This window comes from Lissotriton helveticus, chromosome 3_2 (assembly GCF_964261635.1).
Source record: "Lissotriton helveticus chromosome 3_2, aLisHel1.1, whole genome shotgun sequence".
Classification (NCBI taxonomy): domain Eukaryota; kingdom Metazoa; phylum Chordata; class Amphibia; order Caudata; family Salamandridae; genus Lissotriton; species Lissotriton helveticus.
This window is the reverse complement of record NC_136062.1, coordinates 158,635,736-158,650,719: the sequence shown is the minus strand read 5'-3', so window position 1 is coordinate 158,650,719 and position 14,984 is coordinate 158,635,736. Positions and strand designations below refer to the sequence as shown.

Genomic DNA, 14,984 nt, shown 5'->3' with positions numbered 1-14,984 from the left:
GACTGAGTGATGAGCATTGTGGTTCGCCGCAGATGACTTTGGTGGCCTCTGATTGAAAAGGGGGGAGGCGGACTCTCTGGGTTTTTCCGGCGAGGAACGAGATGATCCAGTCCAATGCTTTTCCTTGTATTCCGACGTTGCTGAGGGGTTGTATGAGGGTGCTATGACAGACTGCGTCGAAGGCTGCGGAGAGGTCGAGTAGGATGAGGGCAACTGTTTCTCCGTTGTCCAGTAATGTTCGGATGTCGTCGGTTGCTGCAATGAGGGCGGTTTCGGTGCTGTGTTTGGCTCGGAAGCCGGACTGTGAGGGGTCGAGGGATTTGTTGGATTCCAGGAAGGCTGGGAGTTGACTGTTGACGGCTTTCTCGATGACTTTGGCGAGGAATGGGAGGAGCGAGATGGGGCGGTAGTTTTTAAGTTCGGTGGGGTCTGCTGTGGGTTTCTTCAGAAGGGCGCTGAGTTCGGCATGTTTCCAGTTTTCCGGGAAGGTAGCGGAGTTGAAGGACCAGTTGATGACATCTCGGAGGTGGGGAGCGATGATGGAGTCTGCTATGTTGAAAATGTAGTGGGGACATGGGTCGGTTGGCGATCCTGAGTGGATGGAGTTCATCCGGCGGATGGTGTCTTCGGTGGTGATTGGGTTCCAGTCGCAAAGGTTGTTGGAGAGCGGTTTAGGTTCGGGGTAGGGTGGAGTGGGTTGGTCTCCGGACTGATTTCCAAAGCTGTTATGTATTTCGGCGATTTTGTTGTGGAAGAATGCGGATAGAGAGTCACAGAGGTCTTGGGAGGGAGTGATGTCGTTGGTGTCGGCGGTGGGGTTAGTAAATTCTTTGACGATGTTGAAAAGTTCCTTGCTGTTTTGGGTATTGTTGTCAAGTCGATCCTTGAATGCTACTTTCTTGGTGGATCGTATCAGTTGGTGGTGTTTGCGGGTTGCGTTCTTGAAGCTGGCTAAGTTGTCAGTGGTTGGGATTTTTCTCCAGGTTTTCTCGAGAGTACGGCAGAGCTTCTTGGATTTTTTGAGGTCATCGTTGAACCAGGGGGCAATTTTGCTACCTTGTTTGATTAAATGGTTTTTCAATGGTGCTAGTTCGTCAGCGCTGTGGGTGATCCATTGTGTGAGGTTGGTGGCTGCTTGGTTTGGGTCCGATGATTTGAGAGGGGGGTTTTGGTGAAGCGATGTGAAGAGCTGGTCTGTGGTGATTTTGTTCCAGTTTCTTCGAGGAATCGGTTGTGGGGGGTTGTGGGTCGTGGTCTTATTGTAGTGGAAGTGAATGCAGCTGTGGTCCGTCCAAGGGAGAGCTGTGGTGTGGTCAAAGGAGAGGTGCTTGCTGGAGGTGAAGATTGGGTCGAGCGTGTGTCCGGCAAGGTGGGTGGGGGTGTCAATAAGTTGTTTGAGTCCGAGATTGGCCAGGTCGTCTAGGAGGGTGGTGGCGTTGTTGTCGTTTTTCTTTTCCAGGTGGAAGTTGAGGTCTCCCAGTAGAATGTAGTTCTCGGAGGGGAGGGCATGTGGGCTGATGAAGTCGGTGATGTCTTTGCTGAATTGTGTGCGGGGTCCTGGTGATCTGTAGAGAGGGTGCCTCTGAGTGTGGTCTTGGGGTCGATGTGGATCTGGAAGTGAAGGTGTTCGGCGTTAGCGAGTTTATCGTCTGAGCTGGTCATGATACGGATGGAGTTCTTATAAACGATGGCGATGCCTCCTCCTGTTTGGTTGGTGCGATCTTTACGGATGATCTTGTAGGCGTCCGGGATGGCTATGGCGATGTCGGGTGCTGATGAGGCGTTCATTCATGTTTCTGTAAGGAAGGCGACGTCCGGCGATGTAGTGTCGAGTAGGTTCCAAAGTTCAATGGAGTGTCTGTGGACAGAGCGGGTGTTGAGCAGGATGCACTTCAGGTGGTTAGTGTCGGAGCTCTGTTTGGAGTTTGTGGATTTGGTGTGGGTTCTGATGCACCAGAACTTGCAGGATTGGCAGGTGAAGGGTCCATGGGTGTGTCCTGGTGCGGCTCGGTAGCAGGTTGGGAGTCTGCTGGTGTTAAGGGCTGCGAGCGTTGCGGCGTCGTATGTAATGTGGGCGAGATGGGATATGCGGGGGGCAGGGGGTCTGGGGATGGGCGCGGTCCAGGCGCGGACGGGCGTAGACGGGCTTACCTTTGGCGCACCTTCGGCGTGCATAGGGCGCGACCGCTGCGCGTGAACGCTGCGCGCAAAATCATCTGTCATATGTGGCTAGTGGAGGGGGAACGGGCGAGGGAGGGCCAGCTGGGAGGCGGGGGCGGGGCGGAGAGGCGGGCAGTGAGGCACTACAACAAACACCAAAATGGCTGCGAGCCAAAATCGAAACTGGATTGGGGCACAAACCTACGAAGCGCTATGTAGTGGGCAGAGGCACCGGCACAATCAGGCTACAATCAGGCACAAAATAATTAATATAGTCAAAGGCAGCAGAGCACCAATCAATGCTAGTTAATGCGAGCTTTCGCTAATTAGCGCTACGATATGCAGGGGCAAAGCGAACTATAGCACAGATTAGACAGAGCAATTCGAGCAATAACAGAGGTCAGTCAGAGCAGTGCGAGGCAGTGAAGCGCAACGATACCAACGGGAGCAGCGTGAGGAGCGGCCGCCTCTGAAGGCTTCAGGACGGTCACAACGGACTCAACTCAAGTCGACAGGTTGTACCTCAAATTACTTAGTGGGGCAACACTCAAGCGCCCTAATGGATGCACCGTCCCTGCCTCTTCATATTTAGGGTGTCCCTCTATTACTGTGCTTATCCATCATCTGTGGTTCCTTAAGGGGATTACGTTTTGAGCAGATGCTTGAGCGTGGACAAAAATTGTTGAATGTCTCGTCCACGCTACTTGAGTGTAAGCCCATTATAACTGTGGAGGGTGGGACAACCCGTCTTCCCTAATCAGACTGTATATGTACACTCTGACGAGAAAGGACTGGCCAGCTGCCAAGTTTTTGATGGCTGTCCGACAGCCCCCAAACTCTTAACACAAGCCCCCCTCGCCTCCCAGTTTGTTCTAAAGTTGCCTCTATGAAGTATGGTGTCAGGGGTTTCCAAATGCTGTTACCTAATGGCATTTGGTTACATATTCCACTCTTCTATCAGGTCTTTGGCCGAAAGTTGAATGCATCCATATATAATTTCAATACAATTTGCATTTCTGTAAAATAATTACCTTTCGATTATGGCTTTGTTTACTTTATTTTCACATTCAGGGCCCAGATAAAAAGTCTATTTAAAGGAGAGAAGAAATATATGCCAATAAAACGCCCTCCTGCAGTTCTGGTGAGAGTACTTTCTTCTAAAGATGTTTTCTGCTTTTTTACAATGTTATGCCCTGATATATTACAAATTATGCTGACACATACATAAACATATTTATTGCAGGCAGCAAGCATTCGATATGCTGGATATCAAATTGCTTACTTACTGTGGGGTAAGTCAAAACCCCAAAAGAGAGTATTTTCTACTTATTTGCAAGTTTTTGTTCATGTTTATGTGCCTGACTTATCTGATCCTTCTTAGTTCCCTATAAATGGTACATTATTTACTGGAATTACTTGTTTTCCCTGTTCAATCACTTTTTCTTTTCCGGGATACACCTGCTTAGACAACACTGTTGCCTTTACGTTGCTTACAAAAATGTTTGCTGCCCCTATTCTAAATTTAAACATCAAGCAGTCTCCTTATTCCGTTTCCTCTCATCTAGACAGCAATTTCACTGTGCCTCATATCGCAATCTTCTGAATCACATCTAGGATGACTTTCTTGGATGTTAATCTACAGACACACCACTCACTCCAGTTTCTTTCTTCATCACATATGATCATCAGTCATTTATCACCTAGACTCATTTCACTAAATTATCCTTTACATTTGGCACAGTTGGCCCATCATCCATCATGAAAATGTTTGCTATGCTCAGAGTAGGCAGAACTGCTGAAGGCTAGTACTTGTCTTACCTTTCAATTCAATGCTTTTGCATTTCTTGGTATGCCACGCTTTATATCCACCTGGGTAACTTGGTGAGCTCAGCCACAGGTAGAGCTTTCTTTAAGGCAGTCATGAAATATTCTACAATGCATTGACCTGTAGTCATAGCAGCGTGGTGTTATGGTGATGGGAGCCCCTACAGCTTGGAAAACTGTGAAGTATTCATTATTCAATGAGTGACCCAAAAATTGGTAAGATTTTGTTCAGAGCTTGAAGTATTGCCTCAACTGAGGTGCTGGGCTATGTAATGACTTCTAGAATTCAGGAGATTTTATTCATGAGGATAAGGAAATATCAGCCTATTGGGATGGGTCTGAAATGTTCAATAGCAAATGCATCCTAGATATTCTCTGTCAGTTTTAAAATCATAAGAAAATTGGGCAGCAGTTCTTTTCCAGACAAGAATAGCAGACACTGATCCTCATTTCAACATGGACATTGAAAAATATGAAATATTACTTGTGTCACAGTAGACTTTTGGCAGCCACTGTGCCAGTAATGGAGCACGACGGTGCTCTAAAATTGTAGGGGTGCATCACAATCATGGATAGTCCGCACCTGCATGTATTCTTGTGTTGCATTAACGTTGATCATTAGAATTGTGTCGTAATAATAAAAATGTGTAAGTGAATGAATAGAAAAGTAATTAGTGCTATGCAAGAAAAATGAAATGGCGTTCATATTTGCAAACTGTAACCTTCAGTGTATTGCATTTGCCTAACGAAAAGCTTATGTGTAATGTAATGCATTTCTGATTTAAACATGCACCATGATGAAGATTACATGGGGAAATGATAAGTTGTGCTTAACGTGTAATAATTGTAAACGTTTGCAAAGCAAAGCATTATTAACATATGTGTTTAATTTGTTGTGCAAAGGCCTAAATAAAATTGAGTAGGCCTGAAATGTAATTTCCCAGGTAGGCTCTCGCATTTGGAGGTAGTCAGCGAATTTCATGTGTATGCAAAGATGTTTTATTCTCACGTTTCAGTTGCAGGTGGAAGAAGCTGCTTTTGTGAGATAAAACTAACATTTTTTGTTTTAGGAGTTAGGCATGGAGGAGAAGAGTTACTTTGTAAAAAGAAGGTCGATAATTAGGCCTGTGTTCTTTCTCGCTGAGGAGGCCTTGGAAGCAAGGTCATCGGACTACACTTGGAGAATGTGAGGAAGAATGGTGGAAAGTTACCTAGGAGAGGTGTCCATTAGAATGAGGTGATCTGTGGGTGTGTTTTTACATCTTTGCATTTTGTATTAGGGACAGTGCCCCAGGGGTTGAGTTAGGAGAAGGGGCTAGGAAATCGATCTGGAAAGAGCATCTTAACAGGAGTTCTGTAGCTTGGGCTACCTGATTTACATTGTGAATGTACTTCTTACAAAGTCTTCATGAGCTGACACCTTTAACTGACTTTGCCTGGGAAATGCTAAGTAGGGATGTCACCTTAGAGATAGAGTAGGGCTCACTAATGCTTTCTACTTTTCAGCCAAAGATGAAGTCTGACTTAAATATTGGAGCAGTCCTTGCTTGCGTTTTATTTTTGGAGCTTTTTATTCTCTTCATGATTTATCGGATTAGGCTTATTATTAGATACGGCTTTGTATTAATTCCTATGTATTTTTACAACCTCGTCTTCTTGAGGTGCTTGTATATTCAGTTGTTTTTGGCTTTGTAATAAATCCTTAACCACATGAGCGCTAGCGAAATTCCCCTCCTGTGCTCTTCTTTACAAAAACCCATTATTCATGACGAGCTGGGCTCGTCATGAGCGTAGCAGGAGGCTACCTCATGACGAGCCCAGCTCGTCATGAGCGTCGAAGGGGTTAAACCGGAGTACGTAGTCTGTGATCATTTGAGCCATAGTCATTACAGAAAGTTGAATTGACTAAAATGTGTTCTTCTCCCCATTACACTTCTCAGCATGTAAATAAGATACATCGACCTAGTGTTATTTTGGTAGTGGAACCCGGCCTTATCACCAGTGACCATCATGGGCAAGGTAGACAATTGGGGTCTGGTTTACAGTTTAGCAGACAGCGTAATAAGTCACAAATGCTACAAGTATCCTGACTGCCAAACCCTCACCCACTGCCTCATTTAGAGATGAGCAGATGGTGCGTTTTCCATCAACAGAGCCACTGTGTAGCCTTTTAAAGGGGCCATCGGCGAAAGGACATTACACTGCCTGCCCTTTTTTAGGGTGGATAGTATCATGGCTTTTTTTTCTACCCATCACTGCCAGAAAAATACTGGAAAAAACTGGTAAAATGAAAGAAGAGAGTAAAAACAATAATAGCCCCCACACTCTGGGAGAAAACTCGACCAATCACCAAACTTTAAACATTTTCAGAAAGCAACTCTCAAAGTGGGATTTTGGCCCTCCACCGTGGGTTTTTTCACCCAGAATTTCAGGGTCATTATTGTGCTGTGTCCCTCACTACCAGGTTTGTCCTGTTGGTGACTGACAGAAAAAAAGGAGATTGCACTGTCCATCCAAAATATGGTGGACAGTGGAATGCCTTTCCTCCAACCATTGGGCCATCGAAGACAGCTTTCTGTTGATGGAGCCAAAGGGACAACAGGAACAGTAGTAAACTTACAGCCTGACTATTTCTAAATGAGGCAGAAGAACTGAGAGTTACAGGGCAAGGTACTTTGTTCCGTATATGTACTCTGTCAGCCAAAATTAGGCCCTATTACATTCTGGGGTACCTATTGCTAAACTGAAACAGCAGGTTCAGAGGGGCCTGTCACTGCAACCACACAAGTGATTTTCCATTCACTTTGAGCAAGAGGCACACTAGTACTTTAGGCTTGTTAGCAGTAAACCAAGTCTTTTTTTCTAGCTTGAATCTTCATATTTATATTACCACTCTCAGTCTTGTTCCTCTTCCTGGCCTCTCATGGGTCATGTCCACACTCACAAACATGCATTTACACATGCACGCCCACATGTCCATACACAAATACTCCTCGATGTGACGTAACTTTTAGACTATGTAACATTCACAGTTGCAAGAAATATTTGAATTTAAGAAAATGCCCCTTTAGCCTCCGTGTGATCAGATACAGCTGAACGAAACATGTAATATATACTGTACACTAATGCAGATATAAAACTATTTATAGGTAAAATATGTTAAACATTGTTAAACTCAGGATGTACAGATGATTTTGACGATGGTGTCCTTTTTACACCTATAATTCTACCTTCCCCCAGAGGGCAGGCCCTGTCCTGGTGCAGTATCTCCTCACCATGTCTACAGCTCTCCTCTTCTTGTGGCTATACTGCAGCTTTACGGCAATTAGGCAAAGCTCTCAGTTGAGAGCTTTACTTTCCGTTTGAATGACGGAGGGGCTTCACTGGAGATTTCTATGACTCACTGTATTGGGAGGGGTGAGGGACTGAGTCCTGGGTTTAAGCTAGGCGAGGACAGTGGCTGTTTATTTAAAGACCTAAAGTTAATGGTTATCAGGCATCCCTTCCATCTATCCATATTATTGGAACTACTTACAGGTTTTACTGCACTGCCACATACCACTGACCAACGAATGACTTGAATTTAGTCCACCACTGCAGGGCCCAGTAAGCCCAGTACTAAGACTGCTTTTTGACATATGACAATACCAATCAGATATAGGATGATATTACCAAAGTCCATTCCAGCAGATCTCTCCACTGTGTCTCTCACCAACCTATGCCTGCTAAGGACCATACACTTTAAGTAAAATATCTCAGAATGGACATCCCAATGCAGTCATTCGATTAGTGTGCTATGGTCATTACATATACAATAAAGGGACCTACAAAGATGTCCAATGCTGCTGCTTTCTGAAAACCATAAACTGCATGTCTCTCTCTCACCCTTCTTCATCATCACACTTCCAAGCACTGTGTCCCATAACATGATAATCGCACCTGAGAACTTATCGTGGATGTATGACGTTACAACGCAGGCTGTTGCAACACCTGCCTTTACAACACGGTTTTTACATCGCAGTCTATTACAACGCATAGTGCTTTTGGGTGTTGGATAGTGAATAGTTTAATTTACTATTCCAACTCCAGTCCCCGTGGACACTAGGGAAGGTTATTGGATAGTAAATTAACCTATTCCTTATCCTAGAGCGCCCCCCAGCGCAATGCGTTGTAATAGTTTGCGTTGTAATGACCGCGTTGTAATGGTAGTGCGTTGTAAAAGTTTTGTTGTAAAGGTTGTTTACACTTATCGTGAATGACATGGAAACACTTCCCACATAGGATCAAAACAAAGAAAACACACTACCAACCACAGACCCTACATGATGGACATCGCACCCATGTAGGCAAGCACTTCAGCACCACACATCAGGGTCCTAAGCACAATGTAAATGTTGCAATACAAAAATCTCTGTTGTGAAAAAGCTAAGCCACAGGGCTCAGTCCCTCGCCCCTCCCAACCCAGTGAGGTACAGAAATGTCTTTCAATCAAATTGACAGTAAATCTTCCATTAACACGGCTGATGTAAAACCTAGAGGATAGAGTCTCACATGGTGAGGAGATACTGCACCTGATCAGACCCTGTTCATTCAGATATGTATAATTATAGGTGTAAGATGGACAACCAAAATAAGCGTTCAAAGTGATCTGTACATCTTGTGCCTCAGTTAAACAATGTTTTAACAAAATTTTACTCATGAAAGTTTTTTTTATGCGCATTAGTATATTGTTACTGTAAATATTGCATGTTGTGCTAAGCTTTACCCGTAGCATTTGGAGGTGGAAGCAGCATTTTCCTAAATTTAAAAATATATAGCACTCTGTACTCCAACAAAAATGTAAAAAAGTTTTCTCCCATTGAGAGTGATTGGGTAGGGTTCCCTGTTTCCAATCTACTCTGAAACCCTTGGTCAATAGACCATTGGTGCCTGCTTAAAAGTGTAGAAGGGAGGAATAACTTTTCACAACAGATTTAGCAACACAAGACCATGACTCCAAAGAATCGCAGACTCCGGATTCTAGGTTAGTCAGTTTATTACAAAGTCAAAAATAACTGGACATATAAGCACATCAAGATGAGGTTGTAGTAATGCATTGGAATGAATATAAAGCAAAACCTGTGTGCAATATTTAGTCTTTTGATCATGAAAAGGATGACGAAATTCAATACCAAAACGCAGGTAATAAGTGTCCCCACGTCAAGATCAGAATTCATTGAAGGCTCGTAAGTGAAAATAATTAGTCTGTCCCTACACTACTACTAACGTGACATTCCCCAGGCAAGTCAGAAAAAGGTGTCAGCACGTGAAGGCTTCCTATGAAGTACACTCACGTTGTATGGGTCATGTAGTCAAAGGCTAAAGAGCTTGTTCTAAGAAGCTCCTTCCCTCAGCATCGATCTCCTCTCTTCTCCTAACTCAACCTCTGGGGCACTGTCCCTAATTCCAACACCAAAATCATAAAACACGCCCATTAGGCATCATCCGATTGCCCGTTGGGCAACTCCTCATAGGTGATTTTCCATTTAGTTTCAATACTCCCAGCTCCTGGATCAATAACCTTGATTCACAGGCCTTCTCCAGTAAGAAAGAACACCGTCTCACATTATCAGCACTCATTGTACACATGTATCCTCTCCTCCCCGAGCCTAACTCCTAAAACAAAAGCGTTTTTCAAACTAACAAAGATGAATTTCTCCACCTGCAAGAGAAACATGAAAAAAGACAAATTCAACGTGCAGATGAAACTCAGCTTTTAAATCCTATACTAGAGCTTCCAGGGAGAATGCATTTTAGGTCTACAGAAATCGGCCAACATAAGAGCATGGCACATACGCCTTTTTTTTTTTTTTTTTTAAATTTGTTTTATTGTTGCATCGAAGTATACAGTACATCGTGAGTCAGCCGCTGACGTGGCCTCAACATTCAGCCATGCGTGCAACGTGTTTTTTGTTTAAACAACTGGTACAAAGATCCATTCCCTCCAAACATCAGTACATACCATGCAACCATGTGTGCAGGTCGGAAGACCATTAACTTGTAGAGCAAGGAGGACAGTGCGTGTTAACAGGAGTATAATGTCCCGTCTCAAAGGGCGGTGGAACGGGGCCTGTATAGTCCATGTAATGGTGGTACCAGAAAACGGGGGGGGCAAAACCGTGGGGGGGAAGCATGTAGGCGCTAGTGTGGTGGAAATATCGGCGGTGGGCGTCGGGGGGGGGTGGGGGGAGACGAACCCAAGGGGGGCTATTCAGCCCGCATTCCAGGAGGGTGGGAAGTCAATCAGGATGCAGGGGGTATCCGGAACCTGCCTCAGGGAGGGGGACAACAGCCAGGCGTAAACGGTCTTCTCGGGTCGGGGGGGGAGAAGGAGTAGGGGGGTCACCCATTCGCGTGGATTGTCGAAAACTGTAGAGAAGCATGGCCCATTCCATGGAAATGGGAAATTTACGCGCACCCTTGGCTTCTTCTTCTCTAAGAGCATCTTCCTCCGCCGCCGCCCATTTACTGACCGCCCCCGTCCATGCCGCTATAGGGGGACCTTCCGGGGAGCGCCAGTGCATGGCTATGCATCTATTCGCCAGCAGGAGCGCTAAGGACACGAAGCGCCTATGCACTGGGGCTTGCTTAGGGACATGGAGGATACCTAATGCACTGGATTCCCAGGTGGATAGTGTAGTAAGACCTGTCAGGTCAGACAGTGTGTTGTGTACCGCTTGCCAAAAGGAGTGAAGGTCTGGACAGCTCCAGAACATGTGGCGAAAGTCTGCGGCAGGGGAGCAGCATCTGGGGCATAAGAATGGTGTGGAGGGATAGAACTTCTGCAAGCGCGCTGGGGTGAGGTACGCCCTGTGGAGGATATAGTATTGGATGTTCTTGAAGCGGGCATTCCTAGAGACGCGTTTAGGAGCCTCGAGCGCTTTAGTCCATTCCGAGTCATGTAGTGTGCGACCTATGTCCTCCTCCCATGTAGCCCGCAAGGTTGTCAGAGGTGCTTGTGAAAGTTCCCGAATGGATTTATACAGCCAGGTAACTAAGTGGCGTCCCACCCCCATACGCAGGACAGCGTGTATTACTGGATGCGTGTCTGGCTCGCCAGTGTAGAGGTTAAAATGGGGCCGGTATCCGGCAATCAGCTGTCGATACCTGAGGAATTGGCCTGGGGGGAGCCCGTATTCAGCGGTCAAGCGGTCAAGTGATTTTAATTGGCCGTCCTCAAATAACGATTCCAGATCCGTGATGCCGCAGTGCGACCATTCGGTGAAGGATGGCGCCGTAAAGTAGGAGTCTTGCCTGGGGCTGCCTATCAATGGTAACAACGGGGAGTACGGAGGCCTGTTAGGGGACATTCGGTGGATCCGCATCATGCACCGGCGCGCTATCGCCACCTGGAGGGGGTACGTACGTCGAGGCTTGGTTCCCGGGAGAAGAAGACGGGTGAGTTCCGGGGTTGCGATTCTGCCCGTCGAGGTGACAGTCTCCTGAGAGTAACGGTCCGCCGTCCAGTATGACAGCCATTGGAGTTGTGCCGCGAGGAAATATGACTCGAAGGACGGAGCTCCGAGCCCTCCCAGTGTCGTAGGAAGTTGAAGGGTTTTCAGGGCGACCCTATGGCGGCCCTCGCCCCAGATAAGGGTCCCTAGGAGGGAGTCCACATCGCGGAAGAAGGATCTGGGCGGTATTACCGGCAAATTCGTGAAGTGGTAAAGGAGTCGGGGAAGCATAATCATTTTGGCTAGAGCTATTCTTCCTATCGGGGCCAGTGGGAGCTTATTCCAAAAAGCGACCGCCGGGCGTAGACTGGCAAGTGCCTTACGGTGATTCCCTTCGAAAAGGTCAGCTGGGGAGTGATACAAGCGGACACCAAGGTAACGGGGGGCTTCCGCGGACCATGAGAGGGTGTGCGCTCCGAGCCCGACCTCCCGGGGGGGTAGGTTCGGGTGTAAGGGGTAAACTGTGGACTTGTCCCAGTTCACCTGCAGTCCCGAGGCTTCTGCGAAGTCCGCTAGCGCCGTCCCTATAAGGGTCATGTCCGTTTCGATGTCTCGGACATAAATGAGAAGATCATCCGCGTACATGGATACGCTATGCGTACTGTCTGCAAGTGGAATGCCCCATTCCATCCCCTCCCGACGGAGCCGAATCGCCAGCGGTTCGACTGCGAGCGCGAATAAGAGAGGTGACAGGGGGCACCCTTGTCTCGTACCTCGCCGAACTGCGAACGCCGGTGATATGCGTTTCCCGATACGTACCCGCGTGGTCAAGTCGGTATACAGGAGGCGTGTGTACGCCATGAGCGTTGGGCCGATATTCAGGCGTCGCAAGATCGAGAAGAGATAGGGCCAGGTAAGGGTGTCAAACGCCTTCTCCAGGTCCATAATGAGGCAGGCGGCGCGGGGAAATCTGTCACGTATCTGGTCTTGAACGTGGAAGATTCGGCGGAGGTTCTGGGAGGTGTTCCTACCCGGAACAAAGCCGCATTGGTCTGGGTGGACTAGCGGGCGTATGATTTGCGCGTAACGGTCAGCCAGAATTTTCCCCAGGATTTTACAGTCGGCCGACAGGAGCGTGATGGGGCGATACGACCCCATGTGGAGTGGGTCTCTGTGGGGTTTGGGAAAGGTGACAATCACGGATTCCCGCAGTGACTGGGGTAATCTCCCTAGATGAAGAGACGTCTCGAGCACCTGTGATAAATGGGGGACGATTAGAGGCGAGAAAGTCGAGTAGTATTCCAGCGGGAAACCGTCCAGTCCCGGCGCTTTATTCCGGGACATGGCGCGAATTGCCTGGGTAATGTCAGAGGGTTTTATCCTGGTGTCGAGGGCGCGCTTGTCTATGTCCGAGATTTTGGGCAGCGTCAGTGGGTCCAAAAAGCGGTCCACAGAGAATGGGGAGGATTGGGTCGGGGTCCCGTACACTTGCGTGTAGTGGCGCTGGAACGCTAGGAGGATCTCGGCCTGCGAGCGTACCAACACACCATCCGGGGTGACAATATCCGTGATCGGCTTGATTTCGGTGTCTTGTCTCGCCATCCAGGCTAGCAGCGTTCCAGTCTTGTCTCTGTCCTTATGAACCCTAGAGGCGTAAGCCCTAAAATTGTATCTGCGGAGGTCGGCGCAGGCAGTCTGATACTCCGTCTTCGTCTTGGCCATGAGTACAGCGTGTTCCTCCGAGTCGTCAAGCCGTTTAGTAAGCGCGGCCAGAGATTGTTCCGAGGTTTGGAGCGCCCGTTCCAAGGTGCGACGCACTCCCACCACCTGCTTGATGCATTCCCCTCGCGCCACCACCTTAAACGCATCCCATTCAACCAGTACCGACGATGCCGTATTAGTGTTGTGCGCAAAATAATCGCGAATACTGGATTCGTGTGCGTCTCTGAATACTGGATCTGAAAGGCAGTCCCTAGGGAGGCGCCAGGTGGGGACAGGTGGGTGCGGGGGGCGCCAGGTTAGACGGATGATATGAGCGTCATGATCCGAGAGGATCCGACCTAGGTAATCCATGGAAGTGATCTTAGGGAGGATAGGTGCAGAGCAGAGGAAACGGTCCAGGCGGACCCTAAGGTTATGTGGGATCGAGTGAAAGGAGTAAATGCGAGCCAGTGGGTGTAGGTGTCGCCATGCGTCAGTGAGTGCCCAGTGCGTGGTCCATGCTCTGAAGAGTTCTGCCTGTCGGGGAGCCGGGGAGTGTGCGGGGGGAGGATGCGAGCGGTCTAGGGTGGGGTCCAGCGTACAATTATAGTCACCTCCCAATACCCACGGAACTGCAGTGAACTGGGCCAGAACGCCCGTGAGGTGATCCCAGAATTTATCCTGATCTATATTGGGGGCGTAAATGCTGCCAAGGAGTATACCCTGTCCATCAAGTATTCCCTCCAGGAGCGCATACCTGCCCTCTCTATCTATCACCCGTCTGAGCTCTCGGAAGGGAGTACCTGGCCTGACCCAAATTAACGCGCCGCGCGCAAACGCTGAATAGTGTGTGGCACAGAAGGTCCCTCGCCATTTGAGCTGCAGGCGAGAGAGTTCAGTGGCGTTCATATGCGTCTCTTGCAGGAACGCAATATTGGCTGACATACGCTTAATGTATGAGTAGACAGTGTAGCGTTTGCTGGGCGTGTGCAGGCCTCGCACATTCAGTGTGAGGATATTAATGTCTGACCGTGAGTCTGCCATTCATACGGTGACATGAGTGGGAGAGGGACCCCCTTGAAGCCCCCGTCGGCCGCCAGTGTGTATGTGTTTCGAGTATGTCCAGTGCGCCATGCTTCCACAATCATGGGGGAAGGACTCAGGGAATTAACCGTAAACAGAACTTTGGGTGGGAAACAGTCCCAATACTGAGGATAGTTCACCGGAGGTGGCATATCCAAACAAATGTCCCACTAGGGGAAAAATACAACGGGTAACTGCGGGGGTGGCAGCGTGTGTCGCTGCTGGGCCTGTGCGCGGGTCGGGCTCTGGTAGGATAAGCGTCTATCGCTCACAAGCGCTCACAATTATTAAACAAAACAGTCTAGGCTCCTAGACGTCGCGCAACACAATAGGTCACCATGAAAAGGATATAACAGTGAAAAGTTCTTTCATCATGAAGAGGTGCCAGGTTGAGTGGCCAGGGTAGCGTCCGAGGTTTGTATCATAACAAGGGGGGAGGAGATTGGTCCAACTCCCGACATTGTTCCGTCGCTGTCCCGGTCTTTCTCTGGGGTGAACAAGTGTGGATGACCCTCCAAATCCGACACTATGGGTGACGTGTGTAGGCCAGTCACCGCTCTTGCATGAATGGCACATACGCCTTATGAACCCATATATTAATGAACATTTTCTAAGCATTTCTAAGTCAACACATCACATGAGCTCATCATATACATGAATACTTGTAAGCCTTGTGTACATATTCTGCAAGTTAATTTTTCAACTAAATACGTGTGTATTGCAACATCAATTTTCTTCATGTTATATGCAAATTATCCCTAACACGACACTCTTTATATTATT

At 47.8% G+C, this 14,984-nt stretch overlaps 1 protein-coding gene across 3 annotated transcripts in view; it reads left to right on the top strand.

The window, feature by feature from the left end:
* Positions 1–14,984, top strand: part of LOC144826527 (stimulated by retinoic acid gene 6 protein-like) — a 564,429-nt gene that overhangs the window by 395,363 nt on the left and 154,082 nt on the right. For all 3 annotated transcript variants that reach the window (XM_078684953.1, XM_078684952.1, XM_078684954.1), the window contains 2 exons: positions 3,232–3,301; positions 3,404–3,452. In XM_078684953.1, the coding sequence (XP_078541079.1) occupies positions 3,232–3,301; positions 3,404–3,452 (119 nt within the window). The remainder of the gene's footprint in view (positions 1–3,231; positions 3,302–3,403; positions 3,453–14,984) is intronic.